Consider the following 23,021-nt stretch of genomic DNA (forward strand, 5'->3'; position numbering starts at 1 on the left):
CAACCCTCCTGCCTAGCAGCTCTTGAAGGGCTGAGCACATGCCTCTCTGCTCCTCTGTCAACCCTGGAAGGTGTTTATGTTCTGTTTTTTAAAAAACAACTTTATTAAAGCATAATTCATGTGGCATACAATTCACCCGTTAAAGTGTACAATTCAATAATTTTTAGTTTATTCACAGATACATGCAACCATCCCCATAGACTATTAGAACATTTTCATCACCTCAAAAAGAAATCCTGTATCCTTTAGCTCTAATCGCCATAACTGTCCACTTCCCTCCAGCTCTAAGCAACCACTAATCAATGTACTTTCTGTCTCTATAGATTTCCCTATTGTGGACATTTCCTAAGATGGAATCATACAATTTGTAGACTTTGATGAATAGCTTCTTTCACTTAGCATGTTTTCAGGGTTCATCCATGTTGTGTAGCATTTATCAGAACTTTATTCCTTTTTATGGCCGAACAAGCCAGTGCTGAATACAGTGCATTTTGTTTATCCATTTGTTCATTCATGGCAGTTGAGTTTTTTCTGCCTTTTGACTATCATAAATAATGCTGCTGTGAAGACTGATTGATGTACAAGTTTTTATGTGGACATGTATTTTCATTTCCCTTGGTTATATACACAGGAGTAGAAGTTACAGGTCATATGGTAGCGCCTATGTTTAACCATTTGAGAAACTGCCAGACTTTTTTTCCAAAACCACTGTACCATTTTACAGTCCCATCAGCAGAATATGAGGTTCCAATTTTCCCATATCCTTGCCAACACTGATCAGCTGACTTTTTTATTCTAGCCCTTCTTGTGAGCATGAAGTAGTATCTATGGCTTTATTTGCATGTCCATGATGACTATTGATGTGGGGCACCTTTTCATGTGCTTATTGGCCATTTATGTATCTTCCTTGGAGAAATGTCCATTCAGATCCCTTTCCCATTTTCTGATTGGATTATGTTGTCTTTTATTATTGGAAGTTCTCGCTATATTTCTGCATACAAGTCCCTTAGCAGATATATGCTTTGTAAACATTTTTCTCTGTTTCTGAGGGTTATCTTTTCACTTTCTTGATGTTATCCTTTGAAGCACAAATGTTTTTAGTTTGTATGAAGTCTAATTTATCAATTTTGGCTTTTGTTTCTCATACTTTTGTTGTCATATCCAATAATCCTAGGCCAAATGCAGGGTCATAAAGATTTACCACTATGTTTTCTTGTAAGAGTTTTATAGTTTTAGCTCTTACATTTAGATTGTTGATCCATTTTTAATTAATTTTGTATGTGGTGTGAGGTAGATTTTTTTTATTTGCATGTAGATTTCCAGTTGTCCCAGTAGCATTTGTCGAGGAGAGTGGTTTTCCCCATTGGTTGTACTTGGCACCCTTGTCGAAAATCATTTGATCACAAATGTGAGGGTGTATCTCTGAACACTCAGTTCTTCTTTTTTTTCTTTTTATGTACCTTTTAATTAATTATATAGGATTTTCCATTTTTTAGTACTTAACATTCTTGTTAACACAAAATTTACAACCATTATACAATGTGTGAAGGGAGTACATGAGGAAGAATCAAGAACTTTTAAGTGTTCCTAAAGTTGTTGAACGTTAAGTTTGCTTCAATATGAAAACATGAAAAAACCCACACCAGCATAAGCAAAAAAAAAAAAAAAAAATAGAATTGCATTCAGAATAATTATCTTAGAACAATCTAAAGATAGGTCTTTATTTTACAATATGTATAATTTTACATAATTTATTAAAACTAATTTAACAATTCATATACAAAATATTGATTATCTGGAATGGACATTTAAAAATCTGATAAGCACTTCAAATACAGAATATTAAGATGGCAAAATTATATTAAGCAAATATAAGATCAACGAATCTAGCCCACTAATTCAGGCTGAACATTCACCCTGCGAAACACTTCCTCAGGCATGCAAAAAACAGGATTAACAGGTTTAATCTGTTCTTCCTCCAAAAGTGATAGTCCAGCAATTCCAAATAAAGTATGAAAAGGATCCACCATATCTCCTGGCTTGTCTGAAAATCCTCCAGTTTCTTCATCTTGACATGCCAATATGAAATTACGTAGTTTCTCTCTGTCAATCCAATGAAGCCTTCCAATTATCTTTAGGGAAGCCAACACCCACCATGAATAGCATATGTCTGGTAACTTCTCTGACCGTCCATTGAGTCCACCTGATGGTAACTGTCGCTCACAAAGCCACCATCCCAGTAAATCAGAATTTACTTGTTGTAATTGACTAGTAATAGCAAGGAATCCTGTGCAACAATAGATCTGTCCAGCATGGGACTCAGAGCCTGGTCTGCAACCAAATCCACCATCAGAGTTCATACAGGACAAAACAAAATCGATTGCCTTTTCTACATTAATAGCATCCAGCTTTCCCAATAAAGCCAGCGTTGCCACCGCACAGAAAGAAAATCTGGTATCAATTTCTCCCTATATTATAAAAGATTTTCACATCCCATGAAGCAGCTGGTCTCTCTGGCCTGCACTGTGTTCAACCCTTATCTGGCCAACTCTGTTCCAGTGTTTCTACATGCTGATATAACTACCACAGTGCATGCTGGAACCTTCAGCAGACCAGATAACGCATTAGACCAGCTGCCTAGTGGGACCCCAAATGTCTCCAGCAAAAGACCCATCTTTTTGTAGACTCTGAACATATTCCACAACTTTATTTATGTCAACAACATTAATACTATCATACAGAGTAAGAATCTGGACAGCACTAAGAGTGTACAAAAGATGAGGATCATGTCCAATACTTGCACTTATTCCACCACACTCATGTTGGCATGACTTAATAAATGTTAGAATTTCCTCTCTATTCATGCAATGAAGTTGTTCCATGAGATCCATTACTGTGAGACCCCAATAGATGCCACTCATTCTCAAATATTCAGACATACAATATTCATAATCATCTTTCTTTGAGCCATAGGATGCAATATAATCTGCATGTTTCTCCACTGACAGGGTGTCAGGTGCATCTGGCTTGAGAACAACATCCTTCTGCGGGGTGCCCTTCCATCTCTGACAGAGAAAAAAAAAGCACTCAGTTCTTTTTCATTGGTCTGTATGTCTGTCCTGATGCTAGGACCACATTGTCTTGATTACTGTAGTCTTTCAGTAAATTTTAATTAATGTAGCTTTTCAGTAAATTTTGAAATCAGGAAGTATGGGTCCAAATTTGTTCTTCTTTTTCAGTGTTATTTTGGTTATTCTAGGTCTCTTGCAATTCCATGTGAATTTTAGAATCAGCTTATCCATTTCTCCAAAGAAGCCATCTGGGCTGTGATTGGGATGGTATGAATTGGTAGATCAGTTCAGGAAATACTGCCTGAATTAAACAGGTTAAATTCCCCTCAAATTTGTTAGGATTATTTTTATAGAATAAAATTTCTTTTGGGGTTAAAGTTGAAGACTTAAACAACATTCAAACAAAACTCAGAATGAAGTCTAGCCTACAGGGTGCACAGGTGGTTCAGTGGTAGAATGCTCACCTCACATGCAGAAGACCCTGGTTCAGTTCCCAGACCATGCAATCCCTCCCTCCCCCCCAAAAAAAATCTAGCTCATATATAGATGCAAAAATCCTCCACAAAACAACTGGCAAACTGAATCCAACATTATATTAAAAGAAACTAATAGGATGTATTCCTGGAATGCAAGGACGGTTCTACATAAGAAAATCAATCAGTGTAATACACCATATTAATAGAATGAAGAAATACTCATGATCATCTCAATTGATGCAGAAAAAATTATTTGACAACATCCAACATCCTTTCATGATAAACACTCAGAAAACTAGGAATAAAAGGGAATTTCTCAATATGATAAAGAGCATATGTGAAAAACCCATAGAAATATTGTATTCAATTGTGGAAGACTGAAATCTCGCACCTCTAAGACCAGGAACAGGACAGGGATATCCACTATCACCACTGTTATTCAGCACTGTACTGGAAGTTCTAACTACAGCAGTCAGGCAAGAAAAAGAAAGAAATGGCATTCAGATTGGAAAGAAAGAGGTCAAATTTTCCCAGTTCACAGATGACATCCTGTATATCCCAAAGACATCCCAAAGAATCTGAAAGCTACTAGAACTAATAAATATATTCAGCAGAAGTCAGTTGGGTTCCTATACCAGCTTTAGTTCTTTTGCCAAAGCAAAAACCTGCAGTGGGTTGGGCTGAAACAATGGGAATTTATTGGCTCACAGTTTTGAGGCTAGGAGAAATGATGCTTTCTCCCAAAGACTGGGCATTTTGGGGCTGACTACTGGGGGTCCTGGTGTTTGGCCTCCTCTGTCACATAGCACTATCCGTGGTGGCTTCTCCCTTCTTTTCCAAGTTCCATTGACTTACAGTTTCTGGATACCCCCTGTGTTTTTGTTTTTGGTTTTTGTTGTTGTTGTGTTGTTTTCTCTCTCTCTCTCTCTGAATTTCATTCTGCTCATAAAGGACTCCAGTAATAGGAGTAAGACCCATCCTGATTCAGTTGGGCCACCCCTTAACTGAAAAAATTTCTATCAAAAGGTCGTACTTACAATGGATTCACACCCATAGAGGTGTAAGAATATGGACCACAGGATTAAATGTAAGAACATGTTTTTCTGAGGTACATAGCTCCAAACCACTACAATCAGTAGTGAACAATCTGAAAAGAAAACGAAGAAAATTCCATTTACAGTAGCATCTAAAACAATAAAATACCTAGGAATAAATCTAGCCAAGGAGGTGAGAGACTTGTACACTGAAATCTACAAAACATTGCTGAAGGAAATCAGACACCTAAATAAATGGAAAGACATCCCATGTTCATGGGTTGGAAGACTTATATTGCTAGAATGTCAATATTGCCTAAAGTGATCTAAAAATTCAATGCTGTCCCTATCAAAATTCCAGCCATTTTTGCAAAAGTAGAAAAGCTGATACTTAGATTAGTATGGAATTTCAAGAGTCCCTAAATAGCTAAAACAATCTTGTAAAAGAACAAAAGTTGTAGGACTCACACTTCCTAATTCGAAAACATACTACAAAGCTACAGTCATGAAACAGTATGGTACTGGCATAGTAATTGACATATTGACTAATGGAATAGAATTGGGAGTCCAGCAATAAATCCATTCATCTATGGCCTGTTGGTTTTTGACAAGGGTCACATCCATTCAATGGGGGAAAGAATAGCAAATGCTGGGAAAGCTAGAAATCCACATGCAAAAGAATGAATGAAGATGCCTACCTCTCAGCATATATAAAAATTAATTCAAAATAGATAACCTAAATATAGGAAGACATGGGGAGGGCCATGGTGGCTTAGCAGGCAGAGTTCTTGCCTGCTATGCTAGAAGCTCAGGTTCATTTCCCGATGTCTGCCCATGTAAAACAAAAAAGAAGACATGGGGAAATATCGTTAGGATCTTGTAGTAGGCAGTGGATATTTAGATTTTACACCAAAAGCACAAACAACAAAGGAAAAAATAGATAAAATGGTCCTCAACAAAATTAAAAATTTTTTTGCATCAAAGGACATTAGGAAATGAAAAGGCATTCCATTATGGAATGGAAGAAAATGTTTGAAACTCCTACAACTCCACAACAAAAAGAGGAACAACCCTATTTAAAAGTGAGTCGAGGATATGAGTATACTTCTCTCAAAGAAGATATCCAGACGGCCAGAAAGTACACAAAAAGATGTCAATCATCAACCATTAGAGAAATGCAAATTAAAACTACAATGAGACACCAGTGCACACCCACGATGGCTATTATTTAAGAAAACTGAAAACAACAAGTGTTGGCAAGGATGTGGAGAAATGTGAACCCTCATATAATAGTGGTGAGAATATAAAATGGTGCAGCCACTGTGGGAAACAGTTTGGCAGTTCCTCCAAAAGTTAAACATGGACTTGTCATATGACTCAGCAATTCCACTCCTAGGTATAGATCTATAAGAATTTAATTAGGAACTTGGAAAGATATTTGTGCACCAGTGTTCATCACAGCATTATTTACCATAGCCATTAGGTGGCAACACCTCAGATGTTCCTCAACTGATGAATAGCTAAGATGTGGAATATACATACGATGGAATTTTCCTTGGTCATAGAAAGAAGGGAAATGCTGGTTATGCTACAACATGGATGAACCACGAAGACATGTTGAGTGAAAGAAGCCAGATAGAAAAGAACAAAGATTGTATGATTTCTCTTATATGAAATACTTAGAATAAGTAATTTCATAGAGATAAGCAGAATAGTGGTTACTAGGGGTGGGAGAATGGGACAATAGGGAATTTTGCTAAATGGGTATGAGTTTTGATTTGGGATGATGAAAATAGTCTGGAAATAGGTGGTGGTGAAGGTGAAAGTTCCACAGTATTATCAGTGTGCTTAATGCCAAAGGATTGTCCACTGAAAGTGGTTTAAATGATTTTTAAGTTATGTCTGTTTTACCACAATAAAAATTAAATATAGTTAAGAAATGATTGGCTGGTGGCACACCAGCTAGGTCAGGCATGTGGCTCCCCATGGTCCTTGCAGTCTTGGAGGGAAAGTCAGAGGCACTGGGCCTGGAGGCTGCTTCTGCTGCAATCTGATCAGTTCAGACCACAGGCAAGGGGGCTGGCTGTGAGCGGGCCTGCGGCTGCCCCTCACACCCCCACCCCCACCCCCGCGGCCGGGCGCTCCCTCAGGGGGGTGGTCCTGGCCTGGCCGGGCCTTCGGGCTTCTCCGCCCCGGCTCAGCCCCCTGCCCCACACGCAGGGGCCGCGCGCACGGTGGTGCCCGCCCTGCAGCGGCCGCGCGCCACACTGTGTCTCGCAGCGCGCCCTTCGACAGGATAGCGGAGATCACCTTCCACGTCGAGGCCGAGGGCGACAGCGTGAGTCGGAGGCGGCGCGGGGGGAGAGGGGCAGCAGGAGGGTACTTGGTGGGAGCCTGTGACCAGGCGGCGGCCCGCTGACGCCACGGCCCTGTCGCAGCCCCACGCGTCTCTGTTTGAGGCCTGCTGTGGTGACCGCATCCAGCCCTTCGATGACCCCGAGGACGACGACGACATCTGGGAGGACAGGGGCCCCGACCGCGTGGCCCGGGGCGTGGCCAGAGCCAGGTGCGGGTCGCAGGGTCCTTTCTTGCCCCGGTTTTCAGGGCTCTGCCTCTGCAGCGTTGGAGGCTGCTGTTTGGACCGCTGACCCCACGCTTGCTGGACTCCCAGGTAGGGGCAGCCCCCGACCCTGCTATGTGTCCTCCAGGTTTGGAGTTGCCCAGGCCTCAGAGAGCTGCTCCAAGGCCGGCCCCGAGCACGGCGCCCAGGATACCGGCGCCGATGCAGCTCCCGCCCGGGCTGTTTCGGGGGGAGGCGCCCCTCAAGCCAGGGGGTGTCGGAGCCCCGGCACTCCGGGACCCGCGCAGAGAGAAGGCCCTCGTGAGGAGGCCGAGGAGGAAGGTAGATTCTCACGGCCCCTGAGTGGGCAGACTCGGCCTGAGGCCGTCAGCCGCGTGAGCCCTCACTCTGGCTCCACCCCATCGACTCCCTGTGCCCGCCCTCAGCTCTCAGCCACAGCCTCTCGGCTGAGGTCCTGTCTCCCAGGCTGCGATCAGGAAGGTACCCCTCTCCCATTTCCTACAGCCCCCTAGTGGCCAGCCTTGTCCTGGCTGCTGAGCAAGGCGCACCTGACTGCTCCAGCAACTCCTCACCCCGAGCACATGATTCCTGTCAGCGTGTGCCCGTGCCTGCTGTGGGCAGCGTTCTGGGTCAGGCAGCCCGGAGGCCACCCACCATGTGTTAGACTTGTTCCCCTGTGAGGCCCCCAATGCCCAGTGCCCAGCCGGGAAGCCGGGCGCCCAGAAGGAGGTGCCCTGTGCGGCTGGGGTGGCTGTGGGTGTCTAGCTGTCCCTGGCTCAGATCTGATCCTCAGTCAGGGTCTGTGGTGTCCACGGTGCTAGGACACTGGGCTGCCCTCTTTCCGTCCAGCCTTCCACTCCTCCACCCCTACACCCATCCACTCCTCCACCCCTCCGCCTAGAGCCGGACATATGCATCCTTCACCAGCATCGTCTCTCCCTGCCTACTTCAAAGCCCCTGCCTGCCCCATCGCTCCCAGGTGCCCCAAAGCCCCCGGATGCCCCAAGGCCCATCACAGTGGCCATGGGGAGAGGGAACAGCACGCACCTCCACTGCCACCTGCAGACACCCTGTGGGTGAAAACTGCAGCCGCTCCTCCCCAGCAACCGCAGACACCCCAAGAGGAGCCGTGCGGTGATGCTTTCGGGGTTCATGTGCAGGAGGGCACCCCACTTCATCTGCAGTGCCCAGGATGCCACTTCCCACAGGGGCCAGGTGGACAGCAGTATTTGATGAGCCAGCAAGCTCAGGGCCTGCCCCGGCCGCTGCCGTGGATGTGGGCTCCAGCGTCTGGATGGACAGTGCCCCCAGCGCTTCAGCACCAGAGGAGGAGGGCTGGGCCAAGTTCGCCGACTTCCCACCCTTCTGCTGGTAACGTGTCAGCCTGTGGAGGGCGGTGTGGGCACCTCCAGGGACTTTGCACTAGCTCAGGCTGGTTCTTGTCCCCAGCTCCGAGGCAGGCCCCCGGTGCAGCTCTCCAGTGGACAGGCGCCCTGCAGACACTGAGCACCCTGGGAGCCAGTGCCCTGAGGAGGCCCGTAAGAGGCGCGGGGCAGGGCCCTGGGACCCACGCCCTCTGGACCCTTCCACAGGGCCAAGCCAGGCCCGCCCTGTGCCCTGGGGTGGTCTGGGGTCCACATGGCCCCGTGAAACTACAGCGCATGCAGAGCCCCTGCCCCAGCTGCCCACCCAGCCTCAAGGCCCCAGGGGCCATGGGGAAAGGTGCCTGCCCTTAGAGCCCATGCTGTCTGGGCGGCAAGAACAGGAAGCATGGCCTCCTGGGCTCCTGTGGTAGGGGCCCTCCCTGCGCTGACCGCAGGTTCTCTGCTGCTGAGTGCTGGCTGTTCCCCCCACTCAGCCAGGCCCAGGAGCCCCACAGGCCAGGTGGGGCCATGGTGGCTACAGGAGGGCTGGATGCTGGGGAGCTACTTTCCCTGGGTGTCCAGCTTGTTGGCTGGCCCCTGCCCTGGGTGGACCTCATGGCCCCCCTTGTGTTGCAGTGAGCCCAGCCTCCCCCTGTGCCTGGGACGTGTGCACCCCCAGGAAGGCCCCCCTGGTGGCCTCGGACAGCAGCTCCCCCGGGAGCTCCGACAGTGAGGACGACAAGCAGAAGGCGGGTGTCATCCAGGAGAGCCCCTTGCCGACCCCAGGGGCCGGCCCAGAGGGGGCCGACATGCACAGGTGTGCAGGGCACCTGCAGCCTGATGGGTGCTGGGTCTGGGGAGCTGCCCATTGTGCTCATGGAGCTCGCCTTTTTGTCCCCTCAGAATGTCATATGTCCTCTAGCTCGGCCTGAGCTGAGACACGTGGTGTTTCCTTCTATAAACAGAAGCTAAGATGAGCAGAACAGTATGGGCTTTTTCCTCTGCCTACGGTCCATGAGGAGGCAGGGCAGTGAGGGCCAGGGGCTCCGGGGCACAGCCTTGTTGGGTGTGTGCGTCAGAATGGCTGTTTTTAGGTTAAAAATGGATATATGATTACAAAGGTCATTTAATTGCTTCTTGAAGTTCAGAATCACAAAAATCCCTAAAACCCATTCTCTTTTAAACAACGCCCCCACAAAATTCGAGACTGCGCGGTTAGCTCCATATTGCTGTGATGAGCTGCAACTGGGGCAGAGGGGGGGCATGCCTGCCTCACCCTAAGGCCTGTGGGCACCCCAGCCATGTGGCCCTGCAGTGACCTGGCCTGTGGCCCCTCGGACCCAGTTGCAGTCGGCCAACGCCCCAGGTCCCTCTCCCACATCCACCCCAGCATACAACACCCTGCCCGCCCCTCCAGAATGGGCACTACTTACCCAGGGCCTCAGGCCCCACCCCCTCAGCAGGGGCAGGTGCTGGCCAGGTGGGGGCTGGGCAGGCTCTGGGGCCTCCATGACCATCTGAAACTGCCTTGACAGCCTTGGACCCCTCGCCTGCTGGCAGTCAAGCAGCCGGTTGCTCAACCCGATTCTTACTGCTAAGCTTTTAGATCTCTGCATCGTTGTGCAAGTCCTTTGCATGTGTTGCCTGTCAACCTGTCCTTTCCTCTCTGGGCTGTGCCCTTTGCAGAGTGCATGTGTTTACTCTCCAGGAGGCCCGGCTTAGCACCATTTCTTCCTGGGTTGCACTTTGGGGGCGTCTCTAAGTAGTTACCGCCTGACTTAAGGGTACCACCTGTCTTCTCCTGTGTTCCTACAGAAGTTTACCTTGCGTTTTATTTTGAGGCCTGTGTTAGTCTCAAATTCCTAAAAATGGGAATTCTTCCCCCAGTCACCCCCTCTGTCAAGTCATGATGTGGGGGGCCAATTGGGGGTGCTGAGGACGCCTCCTGCCCGTGACCGGGCTTCACCAGGCTCTTTTAAGCCAGGACAGGCCCGAGGGCTGCATCCTGCTTCCTGCTCCCCTTGGGCCTGTCTGGCTTGGAAGAGGGGGACTCCAGGTGGACCTGAAAGGATGGGGCCAGGAGGCTCAGCCTTCAGAGAACCAGGTGCTCCCCCCTGCCCACAGTGGGCCACAGGCCAAGATCAGTAAATGGAGCAGACGGCAGTGGATGGGAAAGCCATGGGAATTGGGCACGGGGGCTGCAATGGGAGGGGCCCTCCACTCTGTATCTCCCCGGGGGTGCACCCGCCTCCCCTAGACCACATCCTGCCCTTCCCATGCCTGTCTGTGGAACAGTGAGGGCCAACAGAGTCCCTACACAGATCAGGACCAAGATCTGCCAGGTGTGCTCCTGGGGTGGGGGCTGTCTGGAGAGAGGACGGGGTCAGCAGGGCCCACAAGGGACAGACAAGCAGGTGCAGGTGTGACCAGGTGGGCAGAGCTGCCTCGTGCCCCAGGTCACCCACAAGGATAGGAGCAGAACAGCCAGTTGGAGCATCCCCAGCAGATTATCAGGTAACAAGAGCTCCTGCCTGCTGCACAGGTCCGAGCCCACCGGCCTCACTTCCCCTGACCCCACAGAAGGGACTGCGCTCCCGGCTGGGGTGGTCCCCCCAGGGCCCACAGTGGTGGTCAGCACAGCAGCCCTCTCGGGGACAGCGACGAAAGACAGGTGAGCAGGCCGGCCTGGTGTGCCCTGCTGGCCCTCTTGGGAGTGGCCTGGTGAGCCCCCCGGATGAGCAGGCGCCCCCTCTCCCACAGGCTGGCAGAAGCCCCGTTGCTGGCAGCCACCGCCGCTGCCAATGGCCCCATCTGATGCCGCCAGACCACAACGCAGCTGTCCGGCTGCCTCCCTCAGTCAAGAAAACTACCTGGTGATGCAATTTCTTTTTAAATTTTATTTTATTTTAAAATAAATGCTGCATTGGTGAAGCTGGCGGTCGGGTGCCATCACACGGTCCCAGCCGCGTCCTTCCTGCCGCCCCGAGGGCCACTCCACACACAGCAATACGGCCTGAAGCTGCAAGGACTTGGAGCACTGGACTGGCTTGGAGGCACCAGGGCATCTGCTTCTTAACGGGGGCAGGAAGAGCCACACTGGCACTGCGCACCCACCCTGCCAGGACAGAGCCCCCAGCCCGCACAAGGGGCCAAAATGAACCAAATGGGCTCAGCCCCCATGCCCCAGAAGCTGGTGGCACAGGTGGATCCCCCATCGACTGCCTTAAAGACAGAGGTCGGGGGGCAGGGGGAGGCGGCACCAGCAGGGTCCTCCCAGTGTGGTCCTGGGGCCAGAAGAGGGCTGGCTGTAGGCCGAGTCCATTTCCCATGTGCTGATATCCTGACAGGGCCCCCCAACCTCCAATAAACTGGCCATCGTTTTACCCAACAGATGTGTGTGGTGTGCAAGGCTGGGACACAGGCAGGAGGCAAAGTTCACCAAGGGAGCATGGTCGAGTGCTCGCCCCCAGACCCTGTCCACATGCAGCTGAGACAGCATGTGCCTGGGAAGGCCATGCTGGGGGGTTGTAACCACAGGAAGGCAAAAGGCCCACCCAGTCCCTTGGCCTCAGCCCCTGGTCTGCTGACCTGTGCGGCCTTTCCTGGGATGGCCATGGCTCCTGACCTCCCTGATTGCCCCTCGGTCCTTGCTCTGAACCCCACACATAGCCGTGCCACATCCAAGCACCCGGCTTGAGGGAGGAGGTACAAAAAAGTCAGGAACCTGACCTCCCCTCGTCCCACCTCCCCTCGTCCCATCTGTGGTTTGCGACTGGGCCTGCAAACCCTCTCTGGGCAGGCCACTGGGGCGTCCACCCCAACCCTGCCCGAACACCAGTGGCCATTCATTCCTGGGGACTCTGGGTCTTTGCAGTGCCCATGCCCCCAACTCCACTGCCCCCACTTGCTGTGCAGCACCGTGTGTGGTCCAGGCCTTGCGTCTCAACAGCACAGGCGGGTGGAGAGGTGGTGGGTATACGGCACCAAGAGTGAGGCATTTAGAGATGGCCCTTCAGCTGGAACCAACCCCACCTCCTCTCAGGACCCCAGGCAGGGCCCCAATGCTCTGGGCTTCAACACTCCTGGTCTCAGACCCTCACCTACTGTCCACATCTACCCTTCCTGGCCACTGGATGCAGCCTCTGCAGCTTCACGGGTGAGCGCGCCTCGCCCTGGGGTTCCCTGAGTGGAGAGGGGTCTTCCTCTCAGGCAGTGCCGGCCCCAAGGCCTCTGAGGGGGTCTGATGAAGCCCCTCCCGGAAAGTCAGCACAGGACTCGGCCCCTGCCCCCCAGGGCCTGGCACAGATCACAGAGCAGCTCGGCGCAGAGGGTGTGGGCGACACAGCAGCCGAGCCGCGCTGTTAGTTCTTTTTATGGACTTGTTCTGGGGATGGCGGCACTGACCATGAGGCCAGCGGCCTTTACAGATGGGCGGGGCCTATTTACAAGCCCCAGCAGCCTGGACCTCGGCCACCCCCAGACGCAGCCAATAAGTTAGCGCTGGGCTGGGATCAGGGGTCAGGGGCCGGGGTTGGGGTTGGGCCAAGGCTGCAGGGCTGGGAGTCAGGGTCAGGGCTGGGCCTCAATACTGCTAGGCAGGGCCTGTAAACATGGCCAGGGTGGCCCTGCCCCCCTTGTGGCCTGTGGCGACTGAAAAGGCAGGCCAGGGCGCTCAGGCATCCGACAGACACCCTTGGATGCGGTCCACCCACTGCTGGGCTGAGGGCGCGTCCTGGGCACAGAAGTTGTAAACACGGCGCGTTGTCTTCACGTCAAAGAAGGCCTTCTCACCCACGGTCTTGGGAGCGCCCATGGTGGGGGTGCCAGGCGTGACAGACTCCACTTCAGCCAGGTCGATGACACCCTTGCATTCTGTGTCCACGCGGTGGTCGTAGTAGCGCAGCTGGCGGGAAAGGGCATCAGCGGCGAAGGCCCATCCCCCCACACCCGCACCCGCCCTGCCTGGGCACAGCCTACCTGGTGCTTGGTCTTGTCCAGTACGAACCAGCGGGCCTTCCAGGGCTTCATGAAGGCCCCCTTCTTGTACAGCGTGCCCTCATAGGACCTGCGGCCAGCCGCCGTCAGCCCAGCCCCTCCACCCCCGGACCCCCAGTCCCCAGCCCCCAGTCCCAGGCCCCAGCCCCAGCCCACCGGTTCTCGCTCTCGGCTGTCTGGAACTGGCTGTAGAGGGTACTGGTGCTGCGCCGGGCAGCCTGGCGGGAGCTGGACGCCGAGGAGCCGCCACTCTGGTCACTGTCCAGGCTGAGGCTCAGCGTGGAGCCCACCGGCCCCTCCCGCAGGTAGATGCCAAGAGAGCGGCGGGGGTGCAGCGCACTGGACGCCAGGAGGGAGCTGGGGGTACCCTGGAGGGGGGGCAGCATCAGAGAGAGGCCCCCACCAGGCCGCAACCTATCGGCCCCTCTCCGGATCCCCTCCCTGCCCCACTCCCACTCACATGCCTATCTGTCCGGCCTTCGAGGCGCTGGGTAGCCTTCACCCGGTCCCAGGTGTCCTTCCAGCGCTCAGGGGGCCGGCCCAGCTCGGTTTCCAGCCGCTGCAGCTCCTAGGGGGAGGGACGTGCTCGGTCAGGGAAGGGGGTAGGGGCTGGGCTGGGGCAGAGGTCAGCAGCCGGGGTTGGGGGGCATAGACAGCCAAGTGGACATTTCACCCATTTGGCCCTGGATGGACAATCTCCCCACTTGGCTGCATGGAGCAGGAGCAGAGGGTTTGGCCAGGCTTGTGACCCCCTCCTGCAGGAGGAGACCCCAGCCTTCCACTTGAGACAGTTTCATTTTTAAAAACTCTACAGCACGAAAGGACAAGTCCTGGATGACTCCCCTTATATGAAATACTGAAAATAGACCAATTCAGTGTTAGGAAGTAGAGTGCAGGCTACAAGGAAGAGGGGCCGAGGTGGGGGATTCTCTCTGGGGTGATGAGAAGTCTGAAGGGTGGGAGAAAGTGATGGGACACAACTCTGCAAAGGTAATTAATGTCACTGGGTCATGCACGTGAACATGGTTAAAATGGCAGGTTTACCACCAGAAACAACCGTTCTGAAGAACCAGAGCCAGCACCTCTAAGGACAGGAGGGATGGGCAGTAGCCGGGTCTAGGCCAGGGACGGAGCAGTGACAGCACACTGTCCTGGGGTTCTCAGCAGACGGGGGGGCCAGGAAGGCAGGCCCTGGGGGCAGCGTGCAGGAGAGTGCCCCTGCACCCCAACTCCTGCAAGAACAACCACCCGGCTGAATGGGCACCCTCATGCCATCCTGCACCTCCACACCTGCTCCTTGTCCTTCTCCCCAGCAGGACACCAGGTCTCCAGAGGAAGGACTTGGTTCAAGCTGGTCCCCACTGTCTCCAAAAATCTTAAAACAGGGGCAGACACAGTGCTGGAGCCTCTGGCCACGTGGGAGAGGACAAGAGGAGAGACGTAGGCACCACACTCCACCATGTGCCATGTGCTTGACATCGGGTCCTCAGACTTGGGCGCTCCTCCTGCAAACAGCAGGCTGGATCGTCTGCACAACCCCCGTGAAACAGAAAACATGGAGAGAAGCTCTGCAGGGGAAGACCAAGTGCACTGGCCGGGCTGGGCCCACAAGGTGGCTTCTGCCCACCAAGCCCCACGGCTTAACTGCTCCTGTGGGTCTCGATGCCGAGAACTCAGCCTAAACAGGATTAGACAAGTCCAAGCCCCAAGAAAGGCAGGAACACGACACCCTAACTCCAAGCCAAAAGGCACCACTCCCAAAATGACTTTGCTTGGACTGACACTGACATGAGAGCAGGGAACAAAGCTGCAGGTTCCTGTGTACCCCCAGAAACACTGAAAAACAAGGAGGAACTCAGAAGCAAGTGTCCTAGTTTGCTAGCTGCTGGAATGCAACATACCAGAGATGGATTGGCTTTTAATAAAAGGGGATTTATTGCATTAGTTCTTCAGAGGAAAGGCAGCTAACTTTCAACTGAGGTTATTTTTTACATGGGAAGGCACAGGATGGTCCCTGCTGGTCTTCTCTCCAGGCCTCTGGGTTCCAACAACTTTCCCCAGGGTGATTTCTTTCTGCATCTCCAAAGGTCTGGGCTGAGCTGCGAGTGCTGAGATGAGATATGCTGAGCTGCTTGGGCTGTGCTACATTGAGCTCCCTCATTTAAGCACCAGCCAATTAGATCAAACATCATTACAACAGGCATGCCTTCTAGCCGACTGCTTATGTAATCAGCAACAGATGAGGTTCACGTACCATTGGCTCATGTCCGCAGCAACAGAACTAGGTACCTTCGCCTGGCCAAGTTGACAACTGAATCTAACAACCACAGCAAGTTTCTCAGAATTCCGGAAAACAGTCATAGGTTACAACAACCAAATAAACAAGGAACCAACAAAAAGGCAACTTAGAAACAGCAAGACAGCATTCCTGAAAACCCTAAACAACACCCAGGGCTCTATCCGAGATTCTACAAAGGTTCCATGCACTAGGGTAACTTTCCAGAAACCTACAATCTCCACATGGGTCCCAGGACCAGATAAGTCCTGAAACCTAGAGGGGCCAGCCTCTCCAGAGCATCAACTAATTCTATCCCCCTATCCCATATTATTGACAGCCATTTCCAATATGTAAAAGTTAATGGGCAGAGCCCAAATACTGCTAAAGAATGGAAGAAGAATTAAAGGAGAAGGAGGAGTATAACAGAGAAGATAGGATTTAACAAACAAGTATTACTGCTGAATCACTATATTGATATTTCTTTTAGTCTCACTTGTCTTAGAGCAGCTAGAAGGAAATATCTGAAATTGTGGAACTATAACCCATAATAGACTTTGAAATTTGTTCTATAACTACTTGTTAAAATGTACTTTGAAATTTATCACTTTTTTGAATATGTTATATTCACAATAAAAAAATGTAAAAAAAACAGCAGGCAAACTTCACAGCACTTTTACCAGCCCGTAACTCAGCGCAGCAACCGGCAGCCTGAGGCCGGGTCCTAAGTTCGGCAGGGTCCTAAGTTCGGCAGGGAGCAGCACACAGCTCATTCCAAATGAGGAAGAGTCTGTCCCAGTCTGTCTACACTTGGCCCAGGGCACCGTCTCTGTCTCGCCTGCTCTAGAACTCACTTGGGGCCGACAAGCAGCAGGTTTGGTTACAAAAACACTTTATCAAATCTCAGTGACCTGCAGCACGAGACACAGCTGAGAGGAAAGCTGAGGGGAATGCCCTAAAGAAATGAGGCTCTGAGGGCCACGGATGGGGGAATTGAGAAAGCCGTAGGCACGCCCAGGGCAAGATGCAGGCTCAGAAAAAAGGCTCTCACCCTCAGCAATTCTCCAGGCTGGCTGAGCACTAAACGAGGCCAGCACAGAAGCTACAGAGACTTCAGGGACCACAGACAAGAAGGAACACAGTGATGGCAGGAATTTTGGGGAAAAACCACCAAACAGATAAAATAATAATAAAACCAGCAATCACTGGGGGAGGGGAAGAATCTGATTTCCAGAATTAACACAATTAAATATTCAGAGATGTTCAGATTTTTTAAAAAATCACAAGGCATATGAAGAAACAGGAAAACATGGTCCATTCAAAGGAACAGAAAGTGACAGGAACCATCCTTAAGGAAGCCCAGATGCTAGAAGCAGCAATCACAGACTTTAAATCAACTGACCTAAATATAAACAGGCTCAGTACGCAAAGGAAAACATGAACAAAGCACTAAAGGGAATCAGGAAGCAATATATGAACAAAGTGAGAATATCAATAAATATAGAAATTATAAAAAGGAACCAAAAAAAAAATTCCAGGGCTTAATAGCACAATAATTGAAATTAAAAACTCACTAGAAGAATTCTCCAGAAAATTTCAGAAGGTAGAAGAATCAGCAAACCTGAAGATAGGATAACTGAAATTATTCCGTCTAAGAAGCAGAAGGTAAAAGAATGAAGGAGAGTGCAGAGAGCCTAAGGGACCAGTGGGACACCATGAAGTGTGCCAGCATATGCACCAGGGAAAAATCACAGAGAGAAAAAAATATATATTTCAAGAAATAATGGTTGAAAATTTCCCAGATTTGACCAAAAAATATGAATATACCCATTCAAGAATGTCCACAAACTCCAATTAGGAAAAACACTAAGAGATCCAAACCGAGACACATTATAACCAACTGCCAGATGCCAGAGACAACCCTGAAAGCAGCAAGACTCACAATACGATTGAATAAGAAAGTGTCATATTTCCTGATAATGGACACACAAAATATAAACAGGTAATGTGGGGAGAAAACAAAGAGGGGAAACGGAGGGATATGGGAACAAAGAATACACATGCTATTAGAAGCTAAGCTGGTATCTTCTCAAATTAGTAGGTTATAGCTGTAGGGGGTGTAGGTTACCTCAGGGTACCACAAATAAGCTATTTTAAAAATATACAGAAATGGAAATAAGAAAGGAATCAGATATATCACAAAGATCAACTATACATAAAAGGAGAATGCAATAAAGGAAGAGAGGCAAAAAAGAAATGACATATAAAAACCAAAGGGCAAAATGGCTGAAACACTACCTTAACAGTAATAACATTGAATGTTATTGAATTAAATGCCCCAATTAAAAGATGCAGATTGACAGAATAGATAAATAAGCATGATCCAACTCCATATTTTTACAAGAGACTTACTTTAGACCTAAAGACACAAATATGTTGAAAGTAAAAGGGTGGAAAAGAGATTCCATGCAAATGGTAACGAAAATAGAGCTGGGACAGCCGTTCTAACATCAGACAAAATAGATTTTAAGTCAAAAACTGCTACAAGAGACAAAGAAGGACACTTTGTCTAAAAGGGGCAGTCCAGCCAGAAGATACAACAATAATAAATATTTACGCTCCTAACCACAGTGCCCCCAAATACATGAGGCAAACATTGTCAAAACTGCAGAGAAACAGACACCTCTGTAGTAATAGCTGGAGACCTCAACATACCACTCTCATTGATAGACAGATATCTAGACTGAAGATCAATAAGAAAACAGAGGACTTGAATAATACAATAAATGAACAAGGCCTAACTCTGCACCCAAAAACAGCAGTATCTACATTCTTTTACAGTGCTCACGGATCATTCCCCAGGATAGGGCACATGCTGGGTCACAAAACAAGTCTCAATAAATTTAAAAAGACTGAAACTGGGTGCAGGGGTGGTTCAGTGCTAGAATTCTTGCTGCCATGTGGGAGACTTGGGTTCGAGTCTGGCCCATGGACCCAAAACCAACCAAACAAAAAAATGTTGTAAACAAAATTCCCTATGATACCCATATCACATATCTGCCTCTGTGTGTGTATACACATAAGTACAGAAATACATAAACACAGGAAGACACATAAAAATGATAATGATAAAGACTGAAACTATACAAAGCATCTTCTCTGGCCACAATGGAATGAAGCTGGAAATCAGTAACAAGCAGGAAAATGGAAAATCCACAAATACATGGTACAAAGTTACATAACACACTCAACAATCAGTGGGTCAAAGGAGAAATCACAAGAGCAACCAGTAAATATCTTGAGACAATGAAAAGGAAAAATCAACATATAAAAATTTATGGGGGAGACTTCCAAGAAGATGGGCAAATAGAGCAGCTCGATTAGCCCTGCTCCACGGAAATGTTAGAGAAGGGACAGGAGGGCGACTGAGGCAGTGATTCGGGAGTGCAGCTGACCTGGGAGAGCCTTCTGCACAACATGGGGTAGCCCAGGTTCCGGAGGCTGAGGAACTGAAAGGAAGAAACCTGGAGCCTGGCTTGTAGCTGTGGAGCCCGTGGGAGTGCACAGACGGGAGCCCGGAACTAGGAAGAAAGCCAGGCCACGTTCTTTGGGCACTACCCTCACCAGCACAGCCCGTGACCAGCGATTCACTCCACACCCCATGCACCTGAACCCTATCGCCCCGCTCCCATTCCCCATGTTCCAGGCACCCGCAGCCCTCCAGCCCCAAGTGCACGTACCTGGCCCATACTCCCACCCCAAGAGCAGGGAACAGGGAGGGGGAGGTAGTGCTCGGGAGGGGTGCAGCTGACCTGGGAGAGCCTTCTGCACAACATGGGGCTCTCAACGAGCTGCTCTCCTGCACCCCTCCCAAGCACTACCTCTGCCTCCCTGTTCCCTGCAGGCTGTTGCCAGCACATCAAGGCTGTAGGCACTACCCTCCATACCTAGGCTACCACTGCCCCCTGCCCATAGTGTCCTACAGCCTCACTCTGCCCCTCCTGAGCTCTGCACATCGGTTTATGGCACTCCCGGGCCCATGCATGCTCATGGGCCCCCAATCACGTGATTGAGCTCTGGGAACTGCACTTTACAGCAGTCCTAGAACTATGAATGCGCACAGCCCTCACCCTCCCTTCCCAGCTCTGAGAAAGTGCTGACCTGCGCAGCAGGGTCACATCTGCCCCCAATCCATGAAGGCAAAACGCTGACCTGCTGTCACAGCTCTATGCATGCACACAAAGGACCCCGTGCCTTAGACCAGTGCATACCAGGGTTACGCCCTCCTGACCAGTGCATGCACACAGCTACATCCTCCCTGGCCACTGGGCACCCACGGTCACAAGCATCAGCATAACATCTCCAACCTGCACCTATTCCTGCCCTGAAATAAAATTACCGCAGTGACTGCCCACACAGTGCCCTCCTCTCTACTGTACAAACATCCCACAAACACAAGGCCATAGACTACTGAAAGAAATCAACTCCCAAAGTAAATCAATCAAGATCTTTACATGCCACAAAGACAGCAGAAGGTCACTAAGCATATCAAAATGCAGACAGATATAGCCCTGCCTAATGACCAAATTAAAACACCAGAAGAGACACAAAGATGTTGGAACAACTAATCAAAGATGTTCACAGAACTCTACTTGATAAAATAAGTGGGAGAGCAAATGACATAAAGGAGATCAAGAAAACATAGAAGAGCATAAAGAGGAATTTCAAAGAATAAATAGAAAAATATCAGATATCACAGAGATTAAAGACTCTGCTGAGCAAATAAAAAACATACTAGAGGCACACAACACCAGATTTGAAGAGATAGAAGAAAGAAAAAGTGATACAGAAGACAGGATAACTGACTGCAAAGACTCAAAAGAGCAAATGGCAAAAAAGAAGGAAAACATTGAATGGGAACTCAGGGAAATGATACTCAAAACAAAGCACACAAAAATAAGAATCATTGGTGTCCCAGAAGGAGAAGAGAGGGGTAAAGGGCTAGGAGGAGTAGTTGAGGATATAACGGGAAAAAACTTCCCAACCCTCATAAAGGACATAAATATACAAGCCAAAGAAGCCAAATGAACTCCAAAGAGAATAAATCCAAATAGACCTTCCCCAAGCACATACTAATTAGTCTGTCAAATATTGAAGAGAAGCAGAAAATCCTGAAAGTGGCAAGAGAAAAACAATCTACCACATACAAGGGAAATCAAATAAGACTGAGTTGTGACTACTCAACTAGCACCCTGGAGGAGAGAAGGCAGTGGTATGATATATTCAAGCTCCCGAAAGAGAAAGACTTCCAGCCAAGAATTCGTACCCAGCCAAACTGTCCTTCAAAACTGAGGGAGAGATTAAAGTTTTCACAGACAAAGAAGTCCTGAAAGAATTTGTCAATAAGAGACTGACCCTACAAGAAATACTAAAAGGAGTTCTGCTGGCTGAAAAAATACAAAACAGGCTTCCGGGTCAAGATGGCGGCTTAACAACGTGCGCATTTTAGTTCATCCTCCAGAACTACTATAAATAACCAGAAACAGTACAGAACAGCTCCTGGGGCCATGTCAGTGACCAGACACACAGCGTACCCCAGTCTGGACCAGCTGGACTGGCTGCGAGCACCCCCCAGAACCGTGAGTTCCCAAAGCTGCAGCTGCCAGCGCCCCTCCCCACAGGCCGCTTCCCAGAGGGGAAAAGAAAGGACTTTACCAGCAGCAGGGAGTGAGTGGGCACAATCAAATGCCAATTGTGGAATTAATTAACAAATTCTGACTACTAAAAATAGGCCCCCAGCTTAGGTAAACCTGATTAAACCGAAGGTTGCTCATTTTTGCCCCAGCGCCAAGGGGGCAGGACTGACAGAAAAAGGGGGAAAAAAAGAGAAGGAAACAGAGGTTTTTGTGGCTGTGTTACCTACAAAGGCTTGACTGCCTCTGGATACAGTGGCAGGACTTTTCAGGCTGCAACTGCCCCAGGCACAGGCAGAAGTGAGCTCTTTTGGGAGCTTATCTGGAGCCTGTGCCTTCCCCAGGGGAGGGGTGAAGCCCCACCCAGGTGGAATCCCTCCATCAAGGAATTCAGACACCAGGGATTGGTAACTTGAAGCCATTAAAACCAGCCTACAACCTCTCCTCTGTCTCCACCACAGCACCAGCAGGGAGAGTCTGCCAAAGTTAAAGGTACCGCATCATCTTATGCTGGTGGGACCTGCAGTCAGACAAGAGTCACATACTGGGCAAGATAAGAATAACAGAGTCCAGAGACTTCACAGGAAAGTCTTTCAACCTGCTGGGTCTCACCCTCAGGGAAAACCGATGCAGGTGACTCTTTCCTCCTGATAGGAGGCCAGTCTGGGAAAATCTGGCTGGGGTCTATATCTAAGTAGGCCCTCCTAAGTGTATGTGTGGGGGGGGAAGGTGCCACACAAGCAGGGCAAGAAACAAGAACTGAAAAATTCTCCTCTGTTAAACAAAACTTCAGCTAAAGGTCCAGATAAAGCTGAACGGAATGTCAAAGAACAGATAGACAACAAATTCATCCAGCAAGAAAACCCTAGATAAAAGAAGTGAAAGCAATCTCCAGAATAAACTAATTAAGGTAATTAAATGCCTAGATGCCAGCCAAAAATAACAAATCACACTAGGAAAATTGAAGATATGGCCCAGTCAAAGGAAAAACCAACAATTCAAATGACATACAGGAGCTGAAACAATTAATTCAAATGTACGAACAGACATGGAAAACCTCATCAAAAACCAAATCAATGAATTGAGGGAGGATATAAAGAAGGCAAGGAATGAACAAAAAGAAGAAACTGAAAGTCTGAAAAAACAAATCACAGAATTTATGGGAATGAAAGACACAGTAGAAGAGTTGAAAAAAAACAATGGAAACCTACAATGGTAGATTTCGAGAGACAGAACATAGGATTTCTGAACTGGAGGACGGAACATCTGAAATCTGACAAGAAACAGAAACTATAGGGAAAAAAATGGAAAAATATGAGCAGGGACTCAGGTAATTGAAAGACAATATGAAGCACATGAATATACGTGTTGTGGGTATCCCAGAAGGAGAAGAGAGGGGAAAAGGAGGAGAAAAACTAATGGAGGAAATTATCACTGAAAATTTCCTAACTCTTAGGAAAGGCTTAAAGTTACAGATCCAAGAAGTGCAGCATTCCCCAAAGAGAACAGATCCAAATAGACATACTCCAAGA

The 23,021-nt window shown here is 49.2% G+C and overlaps 3 protein-coding genes across 24 annotated transcripts in view; 1 reads left to right on the top strand and 2 right to left on the bottom strand.

Annotated features, from left to right (window-relative positions):
* PPP6R2 (protein phosphatase 6 regulatory subunit 2) overlaps nt 1–11,914 on the top strand; it is a 215,024-nt gene extending 203,110 nt beyond the window's left edge. For 11 of the 15 annotated variants that reach the window (XM_077169280.1, XM_077169289.1, XM_077169282.1 and 8 more), the window contains 8 exons: nt 6,802–6,919; nt 7,020–7,147; nt 7,290–7,483; nt 8,323–8,533; nt 8,612–8,700; nt 9,163–9,343; nt 11,069–11,197; nt 11,287–11,914. In XM_077169280.1, the coding sequence (XP_077025395.1) occupies nt 6,802–6,919; nt 7,020–7,147; nt 7,290–7,483; nt 8,323–8,533; nt 8,612–8,700; nt 9,163–9,343; nt 11,069–11,197; nt 11,287–11,341 (1,105 nt within the window). In that variant the 3' untranslated portion in view covers nt 11,342–11,914. The remainder of the gene's footprint in view (nt 1–6,801; nt 6,920–7,019; nt 7,148–7,289; nt 7,484–8,322; nt 8,534–8,611; nt 8,701–9,162; nt 9,344–11,068; nt 11,198–11,286) is intronic. The other 4 variants (XR_013179386.1, XM_077169284.1, XM_077169285.1 and 1 more) reach the window with 4 other exon arrangements.
* Nucleotides 1,658–3,073, bottom strand: LOC143691178 (geranylgeranyl transferase type-2 subunit beta-like). Its single transcript, XM_077169295.1, has 2 exons — nt 2,631–3,073; nt 1,658–2,468 (listed from the first exon to the last, which is right to left on the bottom strand). The coding sequence occupies exons 1-2, from the start codon at nt 2,937–2,939 to the stop codon at nt 1,887–1,889; spliced, it is 891 nt and encodes a 296-aa protein (XP_077025410.1). The 5' UTR covers nt 2,940–3,073; the 3' UTR covers nt 1,658–1,886.
* SBF1 (SET binding factor 1) overlaps nt 11,409–23,021 on the bottom strand; it is a 107,882-nt gene continuing 96,269 nt past the window's right edge. For 7 of the 8 annotated variants that reach the window (XM_077169272.1, XM_077169277.1, XM_077169275.1 and 4 more), the window contains 4 exons: nt 13,982–14,089; nt 13,678–13,889; nt 13,504–13,591; nt 11,409–13,429 (listed from right to left, as the gene is read on the bottom strand). In XM_077169272.1, the coding sequence (XP_077025387.1) occupies nt 13,199–13,429; nt 13,504–13,591; nt 13,678–13,889; nt 13,982–14,089 (639 nt within the window). In that variant the 3' untranslated portion in view covers nt 11,409–13,198. Of the gene's footprint in view, nt 13,430–13,503; nt 13,592–13,677; nt 13,890–13,981; nt 14,090–23,021 lie in introns of those variants that run through there. The other variant, XR_013179384.1, reaches the window with a different exon arrangement.

The sequence above is a fragment of the Tamandua tetradactyla genome, chromosome 7 (genome assembly GCF_023851605.1).
Source record: "Tamandua tetradactyla isolate mTamTet1 chromosome 7, mTamTet1.pri, whole genome shotgun sequence".
NCBI lineage: Eukaryota > Metazoa > Chordata > Mammalia > Pilosa > Myrmecophagidae > Tamandua > Tamandua tetradactyla.